Genomic DNA, 23,107 nt, shown 5'->3' on the forward strand with positions numbered 1-23,107 from the left:
TAGTAGAAGTCGGCAGGCACAAGCAAACAGAGGCCACCCCGCACGCATCACACAAAACAGACCACACGCCACAAGGGTTCAAGAGGAGCAACAGTACCACACAAGACGCGCACGCAGCACAGAGGCATCATCCAGAGCAGGTGCACAGAGTCGCCGGTACATGGATGCACCGCTGCACAAAGTGTTTTTACCGGTTCCGGTATGTAACGAGGGTTCTCTCACCAATAGCATGCATGCTGCCAGCTGCATACATTTGTATTCCTCTCTTTTCTCTATTTAAGTCACTGTATTTCATCAGATCGGGCCCACTATGCACATGCGAAGGACGCATGCATGGTCCTCCCTCTCTCTTTTTACTGCTCATGATACAGACTATGACATGCATGTCTCTGACATTATCTCTCCTCTCTCCATCTCTAAGAGCAACTCCAACGGGCCGACCCAAACGGACGGCGCTTTTGTCCGCTTTTTGTTCGTTTGGGTCAGCCGGCCGCCCGGCGGCCGCCCTGTTTTAGATATGGTAGGCAGTGCGCCCAACGCTCCGATCCATTTCATGTCCGCACTCAATTTCTAAAAAAGGCCCGCGGCCATGTCTCATGCCGGCACCATGCCAGCCCCGGCATACAATGCCGGCTTTTAAAAATATCACCACACAGTTCATGTTGGCGCACTCGCCAGCGGCCGGCACACATGTTAGCACACAAAAATGGGTGGACTTGAGTTCGACCACGCCATCGCGGCCCCGTGGTCATGTCAGCACACTTGTCGGCATACAAAAAGAGGACGGCGCTCGCCGCCATAGATCACTCGTCGTCGAACTTGAGCATGTCGGCCTGCATCTTCTCGAACCACGACCTCTTTCTTGGCGACACGGTGTTGAGATCCACCTTCATGATCTTCACCCCGGTCATCATGCTCGCGAGAGCCACTTCTTTCACCTTGGTCTTGGCGTTGGCGGCCTCGATCTCTAGCATCTTGGCTTGCTTCTCCGCCTCCATCTCAAGCATCTTGGCTTGCTTCTCCGCATCCATCTCAAGCCTCCTCCTTTGGATCTCCATGAAGGCGTTCATTTGCTCTTCATTGTAACGCCGGCGCTCCTCCTCCCTTGAGTCCTTCTTGCTCACCATGCCCTTCACGCTTGCGATCAAGGCGTTCGACGAGGCATCCCGCTTGTCCTCCTTCTTGGAGTTGGTCTTCCCCCGCGGTCGTGCCTTCTCGCCGTCCCCAACCTCCTCCACGGCTTGCTTCCCCCCACGCGACTTGAGGGCGGCATATTGCGCCTTGAACTTCTCCTCATCTTTGATGACCCTAAAGCAATGGGAGAGGTTAAAACACTTGCCATTGTGTTGGACCTTGAATGCCTTCAAAGCTTGAAATGCCTACAAATGTATTTCATGCAAGCATATTGGCAAATGGTATGCAAATGAACACACAAGCATAAACCTGATGACACAAAATAGGGCGGCTTGCTAGCATACCATGTCTTGCATGCGATGCCGCTCACGGGGGAGGCCTTGACGCTCTCAAGAGTGGCACAAAACTTGTTGCACTCTTGTTGGATCACCCTCCATCGCTTCGAAATGGACACCCACCCCGCGCGTGCTTACTATTTGGTACGGCGGAAACTTCTTGCGCTCATGGAACTCACGGTGGACACGAATCCAAAAAGTTGAAAGCTTTTGTTCGGCGCCCGTCTTGGGGTCTTGCCCAATGTCTCTCTAACACTCGCAAAGAAGCTTGTCCTCAGCCGCCGTGTATGCCTTGGTCCGCTTGCTCTTACGCTTCGGCTTCACCCCGACGGCTTGGTTGGCGAGCTCGTCCTCGAACAAAGGCTCCCCTTCGATGTCGCACTCGTCCTCTTACTCTTGCTTGTAGTCCTCCGGAAACTCGTGGTCGAGTGGGAAGCCGTCCAGGTCCAGGCCGACCTGATCACGCATGAAGGCCGCCTGATCTTGATCAAAGGTGGACGGCGTGACCACCCCTCGGTCGTCCTGGCTTTGTGTCTCATCGGGATCGTAGCCAGCAGCTAGCGTATCACGCTCGAAGATCATGTTCTGTATGTAGTCCTCGTCGTCGGAGGCTGGCATTCTGCCGAACAGGTTGCGTGCGCCCAGTAGCATGTCGGCTGGCATCTGTCGCGCGCGTTTCCTCGCGCCTCCGGATGATAAGCCACCAACCACCGGTGTGGCATTGAGGTCGATGGGCGCGGGCGCAGGCGTGGAAGGCACCACCACGCTCACCTCAAGCGAGCACTCCCCGGAGAAGTGGGAGGCCTACGGGGTAGACGTGGAAGTGCCGCATCGGGGTGCAAGCCGACGCATGGGGCGAGTCGGGCAGCACCATCCGAGGGACACATGGATGAGCCGGTGTTGGCCGCGGCCACGACGGCGTTGACGAGGCCGTGCTGGCTAGGGTTTAACCCTAGCATATAGAGCGCCTCCCTTGTTGCCGCCGCGATGCGAGCGTTGGTGACCTCCTACTGCGCAACAGCGGCGACGGCGGCCGCCGCGATGGCTTCATCCCTCGCGTCCGCCACGTGCCTCCGGCCCTTCCACTTGGTCGACTCCCTTTCCCGCTGTTCGGGCGTCATCGCCTTCTTCGGCTTGGGCGCAGCGGCGGTCTTGCGGGGGGCACGAGGCTTGCCTTTGCCGGAGGGGCGGTCGTCACGTCGGACGAGGCGAGGCCGACGGCGGCGTCGAGGTCGTCGTCCATCGCGGGGGTGGGCGGGAGCGCGCGCGGGGGGAGGTTTTTTTTTGGGGAAATGGAGGAAAATGGTGGAGGCTGCCACCGACCAGCGAGCCCGGGGGGAGGAGGAGGCGCGCGTGCGTCCGTCTTGTGTCCGCGCCAACGCAAATCCGGCTCAAAAATGGGCTGGGTATGGGTCGGTAGGCGGACGCCACGCGGACGCGCGTCCGTTTTGGGTCGGCGCGTTGGGCCGACTTTTATGTTGCATCGACCCAAAGGACGCCAGCGGACGAAATGGGTCGCCTCGTTGGAGTTGATCTAAATCCATCACTTTTAATTGCCTTTTCACTATTTAGATTGTTCATATCTTCAAAACAAAATTTTTGTTTTCGAATCTTTGTATATAATTGAACTCCCGGAGCCAAGACCTTTAGAACAAGATCAATCTTGAATACATTCGAACACGTTTAAATTTCAACGTTTGAAATGAGTGAAATCAGCTTTATGAGAAAAGTGAAATATGATCTTTCAATTGGGTGAAACCAATTTTTTTAAATGAGTGAAATATGTTTGTCATACACATGACACATTTTTGGGTGTGAAATACGTGAAACTTGTTATTTCAGAATTTTGAATGTAGTCATGTAAAACATGTGAAACTAATTATTTCAAACGTTTTTTAATGAGTGAAATCTGTTTTACGAAACAAGTGAAATTGTTTTTTGAATTGAGTCAAATAAGTTTTTTGAAATATTTGGAATCAGTGTTTTGCTTTGAGTGAAATCAATTTCTAAAGAGTGAAATTAGTTTCTCGCATTGACTGGAATCCATTTCGAACTGAAATATGAAAATGAGTAAAATTTGTTTTCTCAACTTAGTGAAATTATTTTTCTGAAATGAGTGACATTAGTTTTTTCAGATGAGTGAAATCATTTTTTAACATAGTGAAATGAGTTTTTTCTTAAATGAGTGTAATCAGTTTTACGAAATTAGTGTAGCCAGTTCTTTGAAACGAATGAAATATGTGTTTCCAAATATGTGAAATTGGTGTTTAAATTGTGTTAAATTTGTTCTTTGACACGACCATAATCTATTTTCCGAAATGGGTGAAACTGTTTTTGTAAATGAGTGAAATATGTGTTTCGGAATAAATGAGATCAGCGTTTCAAAATGAGTGAAATCACCTTTTCGAAGTGAGTGAAACCGATTCTTTGAAATGACTTAAATATGTGTTTTGATATGAGTGAAATCAATGTTTTAAAATGAATAAAATTAGTTTTTCGAAATGAGTTCAACCTATTTTAGAATGAGTTAAATCTGTATTTTCAAATGACTCATTTTTTCTTAATTGTGAAATCAGTTTTTTAAACAAAGTGAAATGAGTTTTTTGAAATGAGTTAAATCCGTTTTTTAAATGCCAAAGCGACTGAAATGGTAAAATTTAAACTACGCTAAAATATATTGAATATTGGTCTTGTTTCAAAGATCTTGTCTTTGGGAATTCAAATATATATAGACATTTAAAAATAAAACACTTATTTGAAAGATATCATTTAATAGCTAACAAGAAAGTAAAAATGTTAGTATTATAGGTTGAGTGGTCTGGGATTACATATGCATGACTAAATGGAAAGGTTGTGGGGGCATGTTCATGTATTGGTCAGGTGGTGTCAGACTAGTATAGAAATGTATTTCAACCCGTAAAAGACTTATTAGTTTATTAGTCAAGGGACAGTGTGCATGAACGGTGGATTGACATGATCGGCGGATGCTTCACCGGTACATACCGGTTCTGGTAAATTTACTTATTCGTGCACCGCTGGAGCTACCTGCGTTGGCAGAAGGAGAGGAGCAGCTGAGAGTTATACAAACAAGGTGGGTCAGGGGGAGCGTCTGACACCACTCGGGCGAGAAGCCGAGAGACATCCGTGGGGAGACGTGTAAGATCTCATATTTAGGTGAGATCATGAGATGAACCCTCCCCCCACCACCAACAAAAAAACATATTTAGACATTTCAAAAGAATCTGAAATTATTTGACAACATTCATGTGGGGCATGTCTACAATTCCGAAAAAACCAGCTCAAAACTCGTTGTACATTTAGAGATTCATTGACACTATTCACATTCGAATTTGTCTTTTTTGTTTCTATTGATGTAAGTTGAATTAGGAGATGAAAGTTTTCGAGATTGTATATCAAATATTGATGAGTGTCTACAAAAAATTGAGAATGTTTGAACATGTTTTTTTTTCATTCAAAAAAAAACGATCTCATATGTCTCACCTAATGTGAGATCTCACACACGTCTCCCCCCCTTAATCTGTTCACCATAAGTTCACACACTAAACTGATAATTCATGGCAAAGTTAAGCACAAGTGATGCATTTACCTCTTACAAAAATCCAGAAATATCCTCTAAAAAAATTCCAGAATTATTTTTCTGAGACAAAAAAAAATCCAGAAATATCTCCTTTACGCGAGACGGCAAGAGAAAGGCCGTCGCACCGGTCTCGTCTGGGAGCGGCGGGCCCACACGTCAGCCGTCCAACTCCACGGTGAGGGCCCACATATCGAAGCCGTACCCGGTTGGTGGAGGCCGCATGAACCTCGCGCCCCCCTCGGGCCCGCCACCCCGCGGCGGCGAGCGAATCAAAATAAACCCAGAACAACGCCGACGCAATCGCAACGAACGGCAATCACAATGACGGGTGGGACCGGCCCTCAACATTGACCCACGTGTCAGCTCCGGTTGACCTCTCCCAGGGCTGTCGCCGTTATAATTGACGGCGCTCGCGGCGAGGGCGTAGCTGGTTAAAGAGGCATGCTCCCTTCTCGCTTCCTGCTCCTCCCGCACTGCCCCACCGCGCCGGCCCCGACTCCGACTCCGACACCCCCCGGCGGCGCGCGCTCGCCGAGCTCGGTCGCACTGCGGTTCGGATCCCCCGGAGGCGTGCGGCTTCGTCGCGGGCGAGGGTCGGCGGCGGTCGCGATGGCATCCGACGGGCGCGTGGAGCGGATCGCGTCCAGCATCCGCGCCATCCCCAACTTCCCCAAGCCAGGTGAGCGCGCATCGTCGATGCCTCTACCCGCTCCCCCCTCTAGAACCCCTAGCTGTTCGCTTGCTCGCTCGGGTGGGTGGGTCGATCTGGTGGATGCCCAGTGGCGGCGGCGGCGGCGGGTTGCTACCTGGTGTGTCGAGGAAGTCGGCTAAAGCTATGCTAGTCCCTGTGGTTTACGCGGTTTTGTCCTGGGGTTATCATTTCTTAGACCTCGCAGGGTAGCAGCGGGTGGACGCCGGTTTGGTGGATTTTGCCCAAGTGCAGCAGATGCAAACCACGCTAAATTTTAGTGCGACCATTATAAGGTGTTGCGAAATAACTGAGCTAGTTCTGGAGAAAATAAAATCTCACCGAAATCATGGCATCGAACCAAACGACAACCATATTTTACTAAGACAATCGTGAAAGTTTGGTAAGGTATAAACTTCAGCTCACAAGGGTACAGACCATACATCTCCTAGGTTAGAACTAACCAAAGAGTGTAAATTGGTGTTGTAGCATATTGCTGCTGCGGTTAATGAAGTAAGAAATTCAAGTGAGTTTTTATGGTGAACTAATAGTCGTTACAAGCAGGATGTGTCAATTGCCATTGCCATTTGCCAACAGCTGCAACAACTTGTGTAGGAAGCAAAGCAATGTAGCAGACTGCTATAGATTTCTTAATAGTAGATTTATACAATTGCTTATCATTACAGGCTAGTGAACAGGGACATGAATTGTGGCGCATGGAATTGATTCTGGCTGGTAGGAATTTGCTTATGGTCACGCCCTGATTTTTCTGTAATGATGGGCGACATGTGAACTATTGGTTTGTGTGGTGTTGAGCTGTTGGTAAATGGCAAGTGTACCTTTAGAGCAGGAGCATGTGTGCTCTATATTGTTACATGCAAAGAATAAGAATTATTTTATTTAATCATGTGTCTCGTTGTTTCTTCATGCAGGGATTTTGTTTCAGGACATCACAACCTTGCTTCTCGATCCGCAGGCATTCCGTGACACCACTGACCTCTTTGTCGAGCGGTACAAGGACAAAGACATAACTGTAGTTGCTGGTAATGTGAAATTAAGCGGAATGCCTTTTTGTCTTAAATGTTCCTATTATTTAAAGGCCAAAATTGTAAATAAAATTTTGGTTTTTATTTCTCTGGTGTTAATTTATCATATTTGTTGCTATTATTATCAGGTGTTGAAGCCAGAGGATTCATTTTTGGTCCTCCCATTGCATTAGCCATAGGTGCAAAGTTTGTTCCAATAAGGAAGCCGAAAAAATTACCTGGTATGTTCTTTCAGTGCTTAATATGTAGAAGCTGCTTTTATTGAACAGGTATACTTCAGGTTCGAACTGGATGCATTAGCTAATAATGTTGCATATCTATACTAGGTGAGGTGATATCGGAAGAATATTCTCTGGAATATGGCACTGACAAAATCGAAATGCACGTAGGAGCTGTGCAGCCCAATGACCGAGTCCTTATTGTGGATGATCTAATTGCCACAGGGGGAACCCTTTGTGCCGCTGCCAAACTTATTGGTGAGCTTCTATATTCAGTTCTTAACGTGCTTTGTTCCTGTGTAGAAAATATCTTAAATGTGTGAATGGAAAACCTTGTTAATCAAGGTTCATTTGACTTCCAAGTTGCAAAATATATAACCTCCACCCCAAACTTGAGATAGCTGCCAACCACATGGAGCTTTTTGCCAACCATTTTCCTGGTTCCTCATCCTCAAGTGCTCTCCCACCTCTCTCAAAGTACCTAGTGATAATCCTTGAGAGGAAGACCAAGGACATGTTTGAGATTTGAAATCTACACTGAGAAATGCATCGAGTTCATCTCCAAAGATTCATCAAACTTATTTCTTTTGGTAGGGTCTTCTAGACGGTTGGAGTCCCGTGAGAGCTTCCTAGTTTTTCGATAGACTCGCCAAGTTTGTAAAGGCTATGGTTCACCTTTGAAAGGAAATCAGGGAGACGCATGTGGCTCCCTCGAGAGGAATAAGCTTGAGAGATAGAGAGCCAGACCGGACCTATGTCATCGGACACCTCAACACGTAAGATCCCCCAAGGATCCAAACTTCGACAACAAATTGTTGTCTCGTTGGTTTACTCTTTCCGCCTACTTTACTAGCTTGTTACCTCGGTTGCTAGGGCCACTAGTTCCTTAGCTCCTAGTTTATTCTACCTAGATTTGCGTGAGAGGACCTTTTAATTCTTCTATTATTTGAAAAGGTTCAACTTTTTAAGAAAAATCAATTCATATTCATAAAATATTTCAGTTCCACAGTTCTAAGAAAATATCTAATTTGGAATAAAATTTGGTAGTTGCCTATTCACCCTCCTCTCTAGCCGACATCTTTGAACTTTGATCTGAAATAAAACCAAAAATCCTTCATAGATTAAATGTCCACATTCTTGCATATGCACCAAAAGTATTTAAATAGTTCCTTCTAAAACTAGCCGTCAGGGTTTTTCTGCGAAAACCTTGACAGTTAACTGTCCAACTCGTATCCAGCACTCTGGATTCAATAACCAACAACCACTTTGGCCGATGTGGCAGCTACCACGCACAACCGACCAACTGCTTCTCACATGGACTCTTGGTTTCTAGACAACTCGACTTCCACCCGGAAACTCTGTATGCCCAATATAGGTAGCCACAAAAGCTTCCCGAGGTAGCGCAGGTATGTGTAGGGTCAGCCGAGATGTTCACACTGGGTCAATCAATCCAGACCCGGACAGTCAGGGTCAGATCTAGAGACTTCGGTTTCCACCCGGGACACTTTGGCTGCTCATCATAGGGAGCCACAAAGGCTTCTATGGGGAGCCCAAACGTGTCCATTCTCGGCCGAGGGGTTCGTATTGGCTTGATGAAAACAAGCTTGATCTGTCTGGCTCCAACCAAAATACTATGACTTGTATAGATTTGGTTTGCATATAGGTAAGAATTTTGTCTTTGGGTGACAAGGTTCGAGTAATGTGCATTGAGCTATTTTGTGAGCGTTCCATGGAACCCCCCTTCACAGTATGACTTACATATGTACACCCAATGTAAGTTTGATCACTTAAGCCTAGGGAAACTAATGTTCTGTTGGTTACTTGGTTTTGCTGTCATCTTTTAACTTCTCCGTTCGGGGATACACTAATACTGTTTCACTTCACTTTCGTGGGACTAAATCGGAGCTTTCACTCATGAAAATTGTTAGCCCCTTAATGGCTTGTTATTTGTCACCAAAACCCACTGGGATGGAATGCAGTTTCAAATGGTAACATACCTCCCAAGTTCTGAATGGAATGCTGTCCAATTATGCTCATATAGCAGAGGTGTGAATTGGTAACCCTTAGGTTGCTCACATCACTTTTGGAAAACCAGTTCATTTGTTTGAACTAAAGAGAAAACTAGTTCATTTGTTTGAACTAAAGAGGGTTTCCCTAAAGGTTACCCCATTTGCACTTATTACATTTCTTTCCTATTGTTTATCATATGCTGATTCATTTATCTTAATGATGTCCTATGTTGTAGAGCGTGTTGGAGCAAAGGTGGTTGAGTGTGCCTGTGTTATTGAACTGCCAGAGCTGAAGGTACATTTTACTTCCAATGCATATCTCACTGTTTATGTGAACAAAACATTGTTCATACTTAATTGTTAGAATTATTGTCATGCTCTTATTAGCAATTTTCGATTCATGTATTTTTTGTTTGGTTAGCTTTTGATAAGTAATCATTGGGAGGTTTTGCTTCCATGTAGTTAATGCATGCAACTATGAGAATTAGTTGCATGAATAAAGGACAAAGGAACTTCACATTGATGTGTTCTATCGAGGATTATACCACTTGTTATCCACCTAAATATACTAGGATTAGACAGTTTCGTACTCTGTGCTTTTATCCTCGTGCAGTTGAATAACGCAATGCCTCATCCACACTGCCATTGGTATAAGCAGACTCTCTCGAAACAGGCTCGCGCCCTGCTTTATAGATAAAGCAACAACCAAAGTACACGGCCGAACGATACAAAGTGGAGGGGTGGCCCTCTTACAAAGCAGATCCTCGGATATCGGTACTACGCAGAGACTACGCTACCAGAGAAGAACAAGGGGGAGGTCAGAGTACAACGCCACGCCACGTCCTAGCACACCTAGACTCCACGACAACGCCCTCAGGAGGGGGAACGGCGCAGAGCGTCACCGCTGCCGAGTCCGGAATGGACAAGGGTCTTCACCCGGAGCCCGGACATAGAGAGAAGAACCACAATGACGTCTTCAGGAAGATAGCGGCGCCCGCAAGCGTCGCCGTCATCGGCGCCAAAGCGCGGAGCTTTCACTCGGCAACTCACCCATGTCACACGGAGATACCCAGGGCATACGCGACGTGTTTCGGCTCCCATATTTGGATCCGGCCATCACCAACAATGACGGACCCGAGCCACCAGCTGCTAGCCCTCTTGCCGCCCACACGACCAAGAAGAAAAGCCACCGCCGCCGCCATGAGGCCCGCCGGAGAGCCAAACATGGGGACCACCGCCCCGGCATCCCTACCCCAAGTCCCCGCCACCCATCCACCACACGGCACACCAAACCCAGCAGGTAGGATGGAAGGCCGTCCTTCAACACCTAGCCCGGCATCAATCCCCGGATCTGGGTCAGCACCTCCATCGTAGGAGGCGCCGACTCCTGCATCCCCAGCCAGTCCCGGTGGACCCAGGGACATGACCCTAGGACTGCCGACGGCCGCCGCCAAATCCGAGATCATTAGTGCCACACGGCAAGACAAGAACGCAGAGCCAGGACCCACCACGGCACACCGCACCCGCAAGGACACACTCACGGGTACATCCCGGGCCGGTCCCAAACCTCATCTACCCGGAGAGCACCCCGGTCCGCCTCGGGCCCAAATCCAGCCCGCCCGAGCACAAACCCTAGGTCAGGGGAGCCGCCGTTGTGCGCGCAGCCAACAGCCCCGCACGCCGCCGGCTCCAACCCAGGAGAAGGAAGTTCCCCACGCCGCTGCCCCGCGCCACCAGCCAGACCACAACTGCTGCATCATCGGATCTGGACCAGCCCGCACCTCCGTCCGCACCCACTGCGGCCAAAGGGGTGACCACCAGCGAGCAGGACCCACCGCCACCTTCAGCCGCCGCCGCCAGCCGGCCAAACGACGGCCTCCAACCCGCGCCACCGCAGCCCTCGTCGCCCGGCGGCCAGATCCAGCGGGGGCGATGCGAGAGGGGAGGGGGTCCGTCCACTATCGGTATAAGCAGACTGAGAATGCACCTTATGACTTGCGGCTCGCTACAAGGAAGGAAAGATGTGCAAGCCATTATCAGAAGTTCACCAACGAAACACTTAGACTACTCTTTTCTACAGTTTTTGAAATAATAATTGATTAACTGCCTAAGGTCATGAATTTTACAGCTTAATAAATCATAATTCTCATCTATGAGCAAAACTGAATTCTAGTTAGATATGACTTATAGTTGCTTATCATGAGAACTTTGCTTTGTTCCAACGATGTTTCCCTTCAGCATGTATGTCCTAACCATGGCATGTATTTCAGGGCCGGGACAAGTTGGGGGACATGCCAGTTTTTGTCCTAGTGCAGGCAGACGAATCAGTATGAAACAAGTTGTGACTCTTGAGTTGTTCCAATGATGTTCCCCTTCTGGAACTATACTGGAAGCAGCAAAGATATCCGTTACAATCTTAGCTAGTTCCTATCTGGAGCTGCTCAATAAAAGTTTCATTTTTAAATTTGTCCTTCTGGAACTGTTTGGGAATGGAGACTTGATTGTTGTTCCCTGTAATACGTGGCTTATTTCTGTCAAAAACAGTGCAAATTATTCATGTCAATGAAGGATGATAGTCTGTACTGAAGTTTGTTTCTGTTGCTACTTGCTAGCATTATTTACTTTCATGCTTTGTTAGTGCTTGTCATGACTGAAAATTGCCGACCCATTTTTTGTTGATGTATGCAGATCTCCTGCATTTATCTGAGATTTTTGTGGTGTCTGTACTTGGTATACTCATGGATGTGTTTCCTCCATGACCATTCGCCATGTTTGGTTATGGTTATGCTTTTGTAGTTTGATGTGTGTCTACTCAAATGTACATTTTACCATCTTTGTGTCGGTCAAATTATGTTGCATCTGGCCATGCACTTGTATGGTTGGAAAGTCCCCCGACAGAATTGCACTTTGAATAAAAGTTAGTTGCTCAGGTCGATCAGGATCTTGAATCTTTGCCAACAATAATTCTGTTCTTGTTTGAATTTTTTGGGTTACCATCATGCTATAATTGAACTGTCCTACATAACTGTGAGAAGGTAATTTTAAAGGATACCGGAACTAAAGTAGTTATGCATCCAGTTGGAATTTCATTTCTTTCTGAGCATGTATCATGGTCTATTTCTGTTAATTGAACTGTCCTACCTAACTTTGAGAAGGTACTTTTAAAGGATACGGGAACTTCAGTAGTTATGCATCTAGTTGGAATTTCATTTCTTTTTGAGCATGTATCATGGTCTATTTCTGTTAACTAAGTAGGAATAGGAATATTGCTTAACCGAGCTATGCTTTTGAAAGTTGAAACTCGAAACTATAGGGCCAAAATGTTTTGCTAGGGTGTTTCTTTTTTTGCAGCCTTAGTCAACAATTTGTGAATTAATTCTGATGCTTCCTTCACTGATGTCCTAATCGAAGATGCTAGAGTATTGTTTGACTTCCAAGTTATTTATGTATTCAGGGAATAGTTTCATGATTACCTTTTGACGTTGAACTATTATGTATAATCTCTGACTTCTATTTTGTTTCATGCTCTTTGAAGTTTCATCTGTTTACTTTGACTTCTCTTGCCTGGCATTAACTGATGAATGCCAAAATTCTTCTTTGTGGTTTCTGGGGATAGGGGCTGTGTAACTACTATCAATCTTCATATCTGAAGAAAGAAATATATTACTTTGACATTGGTGACTGCATACTTTTTAGGTTGCTATAATTTGGTCAAGTCCTGATACATCTTTGCTTTAATGGTACTGGGGCTCCTATATATATCGCTGTGTAACCTCCCTTTACATATGATTGTTTTTCTCTTCTATTTTCTTGGAGTTCAGCATGCTGACTGGACAAAAAATGGCCACTTTTCCGGTTTGAGTTAAAATAGAGGATGGATCAAGAGATACTTCTGTCATTAACATAGAAACTAATATTACCAAGCAGTATGTTGCTATTAGCAGTAGGGCACTAGTGAAAACTCCACAGGTCTGAAGTTTATATGCATGTTGTTTTCCCTTTGAATTTAGTTTCATATGTATATGTATATGATTTGATAAAATGTTTTCTCATTGAATATGTTTAAGCTGAATGGAAATTGTATCTGATGTTGTGGTATTGATGCATGAATTCTTTTGGAACCTACATAGTTCAGTCATAGCACAATATCTGTGTTTGAGTAGTTTAGATGGCAATGTGAACAAGTTTTACTGGTTAGTGCCGTAATTTCCCCTTTGCTATTAGCTTATGAAAATACATTGAGGATCTTGGTTTCTTAGTAAACTATCGTATTGAGTTTTGTGCGATCAACACAAATAATGAAATCGTAAACAATATTGCATTACTTTTGTCAACTGAAAATGAGAGAAATATCACAACTCTTATATTCTTACTTCTGCCTTTATTTAGTACTAATATATTCAGTGATTTAGAATCCCATCGATTGTGATCACTTAATGTTGACATGGTAAATTGCTCCTGCCTCCCCACAATCATTACTCGGATATTTACTATGAGCAATTAGACAAACTAACTGACATGTTTTGTAAAATATTTGATTCCTATTTATACAAACAATATTTGTCCCCATAATTCATTGTTCAGATATTTACTATGAGCGGGTAGACAAACTAACTGACATATTTTGTAAAATATTGGACTCCTATTTATACAAACAATATTTGTTTATAAAAATACCCTCCCATTTTATCATAATGTCAGAAACTTAAAATTATGATATGACTTTGAGGAAGTGAAAAAGGAACATGTAGAAATATTCTTAGATCTGTAAGTTTAGCTATCTTTTCAAGCTACCATGTTCATCTTAAAAAACTATTGTTCTTCACAGAAATCATAGCAGGGGAAGACTATTCCTAACATAGTTTATTCGTGCCAGTTTGTGCACATAATTTAAAAGCTAAGAAACACTAACAAGAGAATGTCTTTTAGGATATTCGAAAGGGAGTAATCTCACAAGCAATTTTGGCTTTCCCATGCTATTAGTTGACCTTCCAGGAAGCAGAAAATAAACGTAACCGCATATTTAGTAATGATCTCATGTCAGGCTATTCATTCTACTCTGTTAATGATATCTGCTTGCCTGTTTAGGTCTTCTGTAATGCATAATTGCATATGCATGCAATTTTGCCGCGTAACATCGGAGGCATCGTTGCTTCTTTGATACAGCTAAAGGGTAGGGATCATGGGCCATAAACTAACCTCGTATTGTTTCCTTTGAATCATTCTCCTTGCCAGCATCTTAGCTGTTCTTGTTTACCAAAGAGGGGCATGCAATCTTTTTTCAGAACATGACAGAAGTACAGCTGATTTATGCATTGTGGTGGATCTGAGTCATGTGCAGCTATTGATTACTAGATATATACGCAGATCACTTCCTACCCATGAGGATAGCAGGATCAGATCTCCATGTCGGATGTCGCACAAACTTGACACCTTAAAGGGAGACCTACATTGTGGCACCCATTCTGATGATGCACATGCTCATTGATTGTTGAAACGTGCCATAATCTGAATTTAAGATCTAACTGGGGTTTCAGCACAGTTTTTTTGGGAATGTTGCTGTAATGTTACCATGTTGACCTTCGGATACGTTAGAATGAAGAAACCAACTGATGACAATGAATGATACAGATCTGTTCATTTTTTCAGTACATTTTGCTGGTCCATCATCACTGCATTTCTCTGGTTTGATGCTGTTGACAGAAACTTATTTCTATGTTAGTTCAGGATAGAAAGTTTAACTAGATTGATGTCGGTTATCGTGTGTAAAATGTCAATGTGGTAAATCTTTCAGGATACCAACCTCCAAAATCATGCAAGTATTGAACATCAATGCTGCTGCTGCTGCGGGCACAGGGTGTGAGAATTATTTGCAGATCCAGACCTTGATATCCATAGAGGTGTGCTTTCATATATCCTCTTTTTGAGTTCTTAAGAATGTTCAGATTCCTTCCACCATGTTCGTGCAGGCATGTCTTTGCATATCCTACTTTTGTTTATTCCATCTCTAACCAACAGCAGTACACATATTTTTGCAAGAAAGAAAGCATGAGCACATAGTTGTCTTGATCTTATTCTATTCTATTCCAAGGTAAACTCTTGCTATTCCGGTTCAGAGCTCATAGACTTCCTTTGCCTGTCCTCGATGAATCATGGACCAATGATTAGTAAAATGTCTCTAATCATTGTGCGGTTTCTTCGGAGACAGGCCGCATAACCGTAATCTTGGACAAGTCACTGTCTTGCTCACCAACCAGCAGTTGAAATTCTCTAAACTTGTCGTCTTCAGCTCTCCACATCACCACAACATTACCATGGTTGTTGCTAATCGCTAGCCTATCACCACACACTTCATGCCACCCATTGACTGTCCTTTGTTCACTCATGCTCACATTTTCTTTATTCTGCAGATGTTGTCCCCTGCAACCTCTCAGAATTCTGAACAGTATAAAAGCACCTGAACTGTTGTGCATTTGTCTTCACCCCTCTCAACAGCAAGTGCCTCCAACCACACTCCCCAGGCCACCCTTCGCCTCCAAGGCTCCCAAGTCCCAAATTCACATCTAAATGGAGGCTGGAGGCCTGATTTCGGAGGCTGGCTGGACCATGTTTGACTTCCCGCCGCAGGGCGAGGAGTCCGATATCATGGCGCAGCTGCTTGGCACCTTCCCCTCCCATGCCGAGGAAGCCCAGCAGGATCTGCCTTGGTATCAGGCTTCCCATCCATCCTACTATGACAGTGATGTTCATACAAGTGCGTGTAGTGACAGCAATGATGGTAGCTTTGCTGTTCCATCCGAGTGCATGGGCTACTATTTGGGTGATTCAAGTGAGGCCCTGGGCATCAGCTCCTGCACTGTACCACAGGACTTGAACTTGGTCCAGGAGCAAGGTGCTACCGAGTTTCTGAATATGATCCCAACCATTTCCCATGATTTGTTCGGGAAGGGCGAGTCAAGCTGCGAGGGTCTCGACTCGGTCAGTGCTACTAACAAGAGGAAGCATTCGGTGGAAGAAGAAATCAATGGCCAAGCGAGAGTAAGTCCTGAGGATGACTGATCATTCTGTTCACCGGCTATGTCTTTTAGAATGATATATGTTCATGCTGTTAGTGTGGATACTGACTGTAATTGATTAATTGCAGGGTCGGAAATGCGCAAGGAAGGCTGCACCAAAGCGAGCAAAGAACGCGAAGCAAACCGAAGCGAGCTGCTGCACCTCTGACAATGACTCGAATGCTTCTCAAGAGTCTGCAGATGCTGGTGTTACTCCAAAAGGCAAGGCCCGGGCTGGACGCGGGGCGGCAACCGATCCCCAGAGCCTCTATGCAAGGGTACTGCCAATAATCATCTCTTTCGCATCTCAAGGAATTATCTTTTGCAACTGAATGTGAATACTAATTCTCTGTTCTTTGCTTGAGCAGAAAAGGAGGAAAAGGATCAACGAGAGGCTGAAGACACTGCAGACCCTTGTGCCCAATGGAACCAAAGTATGCTTCTGAACATTCATGCTACTGATAGCCTACATGAATAAAAATGCTAAGATCCAATGGCTAAATCAACAATATTGTTGTATTGATCTTGCAGGTAGATATGAGCACCATGCTTGAAGAGGCAGTCCAGCATGTCAAATTCCTGCAACTCCAGATCAAGGTGAGCAGTTGCTCAATTTAGTTCGCTTCGACATCAGACAAATTGTTCCATGGCGGACATTGCGACTGACGAATTTCTCTTGTCAATTTTCAGGTCCTCAGCTCTGATGAAATGTGGATGTACGCGCGGATTGCGTACAACGGGATGAACATTGGACTTGATCTGAACATGTAGAGATGATTTTGGCAGTCTCGAGCGGGGAATGCAGTTTGTGTTTGAGATAAACGAGTTCTCCACTAACCATTCGATGTACCTGTGTTACCATGTGTCGTTTTGGAATCTGTTATACAGATCATCATAGGCGCAGCAGTAGCATACTTAAACTTGTGAAGAGGCCCTCTTAGAGGATCAGTAAACTGAAGATAATACTACCATTTTCTTGACATTAGCATGAAATGCAAGATCTTGAAAACTTGTAGATTTGTATTTGTTTTCTTTGGAGCAAATATAGTTCTTTTGTTGGCATCTGATGATTTGTTCAATGATCTAGTCTCTTGTGGTTTGCAAAGTTGCAGCCTTGAAGACCTCAAACCCTGACACTTTAAGATAAATGACTGAAACTGCGAAATCATATTGGAATGAGCTTCATAATTTTTGGGGGACACAAATGTTCGGCCTTGCGATATACTATGAGCTATCACCATAAAAACATTTCTCAATTCCATTTTCTCTACCCTTTCCACTATGAAGAATGAGCTTCATAAAGAAAATAACCATGCATGTAGCTGACCGTTGACGTGCATTAGAATTTGCATTGACATTTCCAACATAGACTGAATTCATTAATTATAAAGTTTTAGATGCGAGAGAAAATGTATTATTAAGAGGGATGTGATATGCAGAACAAATCATGCACTCTCCATTCTGACATTCAGGCCGGCACACACAAGGATGCGAGCATTTCGATTGGGACGCTCCGGTTTTCCTGGCTTGCTGGGCATGGTTGACCAGTCCACTATTGACTTTTCAAGTTTTTTTTTTAAATCAGGAATTCAAAAAAATGTTTGTGAAAATTTTAAAAAATCATGGTTCAAAAATAATAATTCACGAACTCAAAAAAGTTCACGAGTTCAATTTTTTTATGGGATTCAAAAAAGTTAATGAATTTGAAAAAAGTTCAAGAACTTGAAAAAGTTCATGTGTTTAAAAAAAGTTCACAGGATTCAGAAAAAGTTCATACATTTGATAAAAAGTTCACGACCTTGAAAAAAATTCACAAGTTCAGAAAAAGTTTGCGGATTTAAAAAAGTTCATGAATGTGAAAATAAAGTTCACAAATTTGGAAAAAGGTCGCGTGTATCAGGGATTTGGGAAAAACTTCACGATTTTGAGGGAAAGAGTTACATAAAATTGGAAAAAGTTCATGAATTCAAGGAAGAAATGTTCACAATATTTTTTCTAAAAGTTCATGAATTAAAGAAAAAGTTCACGCATCTAAAAAAATGAAAAATAAATAAATAAACAAATAAAACCGTCATGAAAACCTTCAAAAGAAAAGAGAAAAAAATCGTCAGAAACTTCATAAAACCGGCTGGGTTCGCTTCCCAAAAAAACACGCGCATGACAAAACGTTGAACAGAAAACTAGCCGATGTGCGCCAAAATGTTTGCGACCCAAAAAGGAAAAAAAATTAATGGGCCGAGCCCAAGGAGAGAGTGGGGCAGGGGGCAGCAAATAAGATCGGCCGCCAGGGGTCAAGTGGGCGAAGCTACATAGCAGCTTCGAGGCCAGAAGCCTGAACGCAGTACTAGCAAGGCACAACTAAAAGCATCTTTAGCAGACCCCGCAAAATCCCAACCCGCATAAGCCATTTACAGTTCGACGAAGATCTCGTTTGCGGGTCGAAAACGTGCGCGGCAGAACAAAAATCGTATATGAAATTGCATAATTTGAAAAAAAGTTTTACGGGAGAAATTGCAACCATATAGTTCATCACATACTACATATACTACATGATCAAACACTAATTCATTACAAACACATACACCGACCATACTACATTCACTACTAGTACTAGGGAAGGGGGGGGGGGGATCTCACGGCGGCGAGCTCGCGGCCATGGACGACGCGGTGGAGGAGCTCAATCCTCCTCGTCAGAGCTACCGAGGTCGATGTACTTCTCCTTATGCTCCTCGTGGATGCACCGCCACCCGTCGTCCTTCTCTTTGGGGGCAAGGTTCGCCGCGACCGCCTGCTGGAGCACAAGGGCTTCGAGCTCCTTGTCATGGCGTCGGCGCTCCGCCTCCTTGCGCAAGCTGCGTCGGCAATGGCGGCCACGACCGCATCGACAACGGCGACGAAGTCCTCGGGCCCGACGCCGCCGCAGCGCACGATCTCCTCGGGCTCCTGCGGCTCCTCCGACCACTCCCTCTTCACGGGGAGAAGCCTCGCGCCGGAAGAGGAAGAGCTCACTGCACGGGTGAGCCACACGGCAGACCTCGAGCCCGTGACGGAGGAGCCCGCAATAGAGGACCCCGCAACCTGCTGACGGTCGTGATCCTCCGTCTCGCGACGGAGGAACCTCAACGGTGGCGAGAGGCCCCGGTCTGTCCACTTCTTGGCCCCGCGCTTTCTCGTGCCGTCCGAGCAGACACAACGATCGCGCTCGAGGTCGCGGCGACCGCCGAAGCTGCGGCCGGAGCTTCACATGGCGTTTCGAGGCAGATGTGGGCTCGTCGGCGGCGAGAAATGCGAGGGGGCAGTAGGGAATCGTGGTGGAACGCGGCGGCAGAGGGATAGGGTTTCGACCCATATCCCCCCTCCCGCAAACCCGTAGACATACCGCTTCTGGTGGGCGGTTTGCGGGCCACAGTAAATCTTTTTACTGGCCGGACGATATACGGGCTCTGTTCTGGCCAGAAAATTGGGCCGAGCCTGTATACTCGCCGGACTTATGCGGGTTTGCTAGATTTACAGGGTCTGCTAGACATGCTCTAAGAGCATCTCCAATAGCAGCCCTAAAAAAGGGTAGTATATGTTCTTTAGGCATTTGAGAGCGAAAAATGGTTTTCAACAGCGGCCCTATCCTATTTTTTCTACAACTAGCAAAAGGGCCCTTGCGTTGCAATGGGAGAAAAATAAACCATAATCTCCAATGACCACAATCACATTTTGCTGCATCACCGAGATACACTACCATTCTCAAATTCGTGAAATCATGAAGAATTTTTTAAACTCATGAACATATTTGAAATCGTGAATATTTTTCAAATTCATGATAATTTTGACAAATTTTTGAACACTTTCTAAAATCAAGAACATTTTTTTGAATTCATGAACATTTTATGCTATTTGCAAACATTTTTTTAAGTTGTGCATTTTTTAAACAATTTTGTTGAATCGGCAAACATTTCCAAAATGGACGAACATTGTTTTGGAAATTGGTGGATTCTTTTTGAAATTCATGAACATTTTTCTGATTCAACGAAGATTTTTTTGGTTTAACAAACATTTTTTGAAACACATGATCATTTTTCAAATCAGTGAACATTTTATGAATGAATAAACAATTTTCTAAGTCACCAACTGTTTTTGAATTTTTAGGAATTTTATCCATTCCTGAACTTTTTTAGAATTGACGAAACTTTGTTCAATTTCATTAATATCTTTTAATACATGAACTTTTTTTGATTTGCCAAACATTTGTTTTGAAAATGTCAAACATTTTTTAAATAAGCAAACAATTTTTTGCAAAATCGCAAATATGTTTTGAATACACAAACATTTTATGTTTTATCAAAGATTTTATGTTTATAATTTCTGGATTTTTTTGAAGTCTCAAATTTTTTAAAGTAGAAAAAAATGAAAAATTGGAAAAGAAAAAGAAAGAATAAAAAAATGAAATTTAAAAAACTGGTCGCGTGGACATGGGCCGGCTCAAACGGGCGAGCCGCGTCTTCACCCAGCATGCAGAGTGCAATATAGGAGGTCTCTACTGCTGGGCCAGCCCAGACGGGGGATTCTCCTGTGTTAAACACTTTTTATCACTTATAAGTGGCATTGGTGGGTAATATTTTGCAACTTTAGGGGCAATTTCCTTGACGTATCACAAGAAGCAATAGTCCCTTTATTTTTTTGATTGATTGAAAAAGCACTCGTATTCCATTCAACTACAAGCAAGATTGTACAAATACGAGTACAAAGACGCAAACATACATCATAGGTACAACCAATACAGTTGTCTCACCACATCACAAAGAGCACCCAAATAAACACCAAAATCGCATAAAAGTCATTGGGTCCATGTTCATCCTCAACCTTCAATGAACCGCCGTAATCTTCGTCGTCGCCGGAGCAAAGGAGGGTTGCCGGCCGAGAAGCAAGGGCAGGAGCACCATCACCACAAAGGCTTTGTGAGCCGCATATAGGTCCCATCCCAGTGGACGGGAACCAGTGTCGGGTTCCGGTGCATCGGCCGGAAACATTACTGTGCTCCCCTCACCTTAGATCCGCCACAGCCATCGACCTTCGTCGATGAGGAGCAGCATCACCAGCCACCACGCCCACCACATCACCACAGCCACAAATAGCCTACAACAAACGAATCTGGAATCACCGATCCAGATGCCGCAGACTCCTATACACTGCCACCGCGCAACTGACACCACCGGCCCGGTGATACCCCGCCTCTAAGCCCCGCAGCGTCGCCAGAGCAAGCGCCACCACGATGGAGAGTAGGCTGGAGGAATTTATTCCACCTCATTGGCGTCGTCCCCGCTCAAGCACCAATGCTTGGAGAAACTACCCTAACAACCCAATGTACAACGGCCGTGCGGTCGACGACGGTCTCCCCCACCTCCCGGCACCAAGAGGCCGCCGGAGGCGAGGGAGACCGGCGGCGACGGCCCACCGAAACCACCCCTCTCGCGTCGCCTGTTTTTCGCCTCTGGGAACCGTCGCTCTACGCTTGTGGGACTTAGACGGAATATCCCCTTTATTATTAGGTATAGATATAGATTTTGTTTGGGCAGCCCAATAAAATGGCTCTAGGTGCTGCAAATATACGGCACAACCGGGATGCACCATCCCCATAACTTCAACCCTAACATGATGTACCCACATGATGTTGGTAGTGTAACCGGAAACGCGGTGGCACATTACCATAGTTAACGTAAATTCTAACACTGAAGTGATCGTTTGCGCCAAGTTCAAGCATCACCGGTATAATTTACTTGCATACGGGCTTCTAGGGTTCTGTAAGTCCCTTCTTATAACTACAACACTCTCTTTTCTTTTTGACGAAAATATGGCCTTGTTAGATCAAATACAGGAACACACACGTGAGGTGGACACACACACGGTGGAGTTTCAGTGAGCGAACGCGAACACAAAGACAAAGATTTTGCGATGCGTAAAGTTTGTGTCTTTTCTGTTTCTTCCTTTTATTCCTTCTGATCCTAACAAGCCGGCCTCGATCCGTTTTACCCGCGCCATCCCACAGACGAGATCGTAGCTAATGATTACATGATTCATAGGAAAAGTAAATGCTAGCCCTACTCAGCCGCAACACGAACACAACGTGCCTCTGGCGTTATATTCAGAAAGTTCAGGAAACAAAACACTAGCATGGCGGGTTCAGGTTCAGTAAGATTAACACAACACTTCACCTCCTTAAGCTTGATGAACCGAGCCCACCTCCTGCATGCCGATCTTCCCTTTCAGTGACTCAAAACGAAGCCTAGCCACTGGCCTCGTCAGGATGTCCGCATGCTGCTCATCAGTTCTGACATGCTCCACTTCTATCTTGCCCTCTTCAACGTAATTTCTGAAAAAATGATAGCACACGTCAATGTGTTTGCTCCTCTCATGAAACACATGATTCTTGTATAACTGAATTACTGACTGGTTATCTATACAGATTGTGAACTTGTCACCATCACAGCCCAATAATTCCTCAATAAGCCTTGGCAACCATACCCCTTGACAGGCTGCTGCGGCAGTAGCCACCTACTCTGTTTCGCATGAAGATTGTGCCACAATTTTCTACTTTTGTGAGGTCCAGGACACAAGGCAATGACCAAATTAGTACAACACTCAAGTGGTACTTTTGCGATCATCAATATCACCTGCATGATCACTGTCATAGTATCCATACAACCCTCTTGCTTGTGACCCTTTTATACCTGCAGCCAAGATTAACAGTCCGTTTCACATAACTAAGAATGTGTTTCACTGCTGTCATATGTTCCCTGGTAGGTCTCTCCATAAACCTGCTGACATAGCCGATAGAGAAGCTAAGATCAGGCCTTGTGTGCAGTAGGTACCTCAAGCCTCCAACCACGCTTTGTTATTCAGTTGGATCAACTTCCTCGGCCTTACTTTCTTTGCTTAGTTTCAGCCTAGGTTCCATTGGAGTGTGTGTTGGATTGTAGTTTGACATCCTCATTCTTTCAAGTATACGGGAGCATAACCAGATTGGCAGAGGGTG

General features: G+C 45.0%; 2 protein-coding genes across 2 annotated transcripts; both read left to right on the top strand.

Annotated features, from left to right (window-relative positions):
• The first annotated feature begins 5,399 nt into the window (after positions 1 to 5,399).
• Positions 5,400 to 11,692, top strand: LOC543227 (adenine phosphoribosyltransferase 1-like). Its single transcript, NM_001427961.1, has 6 exons — positions 5,400 to 5,746; positions 6,688 to 6,798; positions 6,930 to 7,022; positions 7,128 to 7,277; positions 9,265 to 9,323; positions 11,299 to 11,692. Exons 1-6 carry the CDS (start codon positions 5,509 to 5,511, stop codon positions 11,359 to 11,361), a joined length of 714 nt encoding a protein of 237 aa, NP_001414890.1. The 5' UTR covers positions 5,400 to 5,508; the 3' UTR covers positions 11,362 to 11,692.
• Positions 11,693 to 12,090: 398 nt separating this feature from the next.
• LOC123110561 (transcription factor RSL3) lies at positions 12,091 to 17,139 on the top strand. The gene is made up of 5 exons (XM_044531114.1): positions 12,091 to 16,066; positions 16,173 to 16,361; positions 16,452 to 16,517; positions 16,615 to 16,680; positions 16,774 to 17,139. The coding sequence occupies exons 1-5, from the start codon at positions 15,596 to 15,598 to the stop codon at positions 16,852 to 16,854; spliced, it is 873 nt and encodes a 290-aa protein (XP_044387049.1). The 5' UTR covers positions 12,091 to 15,595; the 3' UTR covers positions 16,855 to 17,139.
• Positions 17,140 to 23,107: the final 5,968 nt, after the last annotated feature.

The sequence above is a fragment of the Triticum aestivum genome, chromosome 5B (assembly GCF_018294505.1).
Source record: "Triticum aestivum cultivar Chinese Spring chromosome 5B, IWGSC CS RefSeq v2.1, whole genome shotgun sequence".
Lineage (NCBI taxonomy): Eukaryota > Viridiplantae > Streptophyta > Magnoliopsida > Poales > Poaceae > Triticum > Triticum aestivum.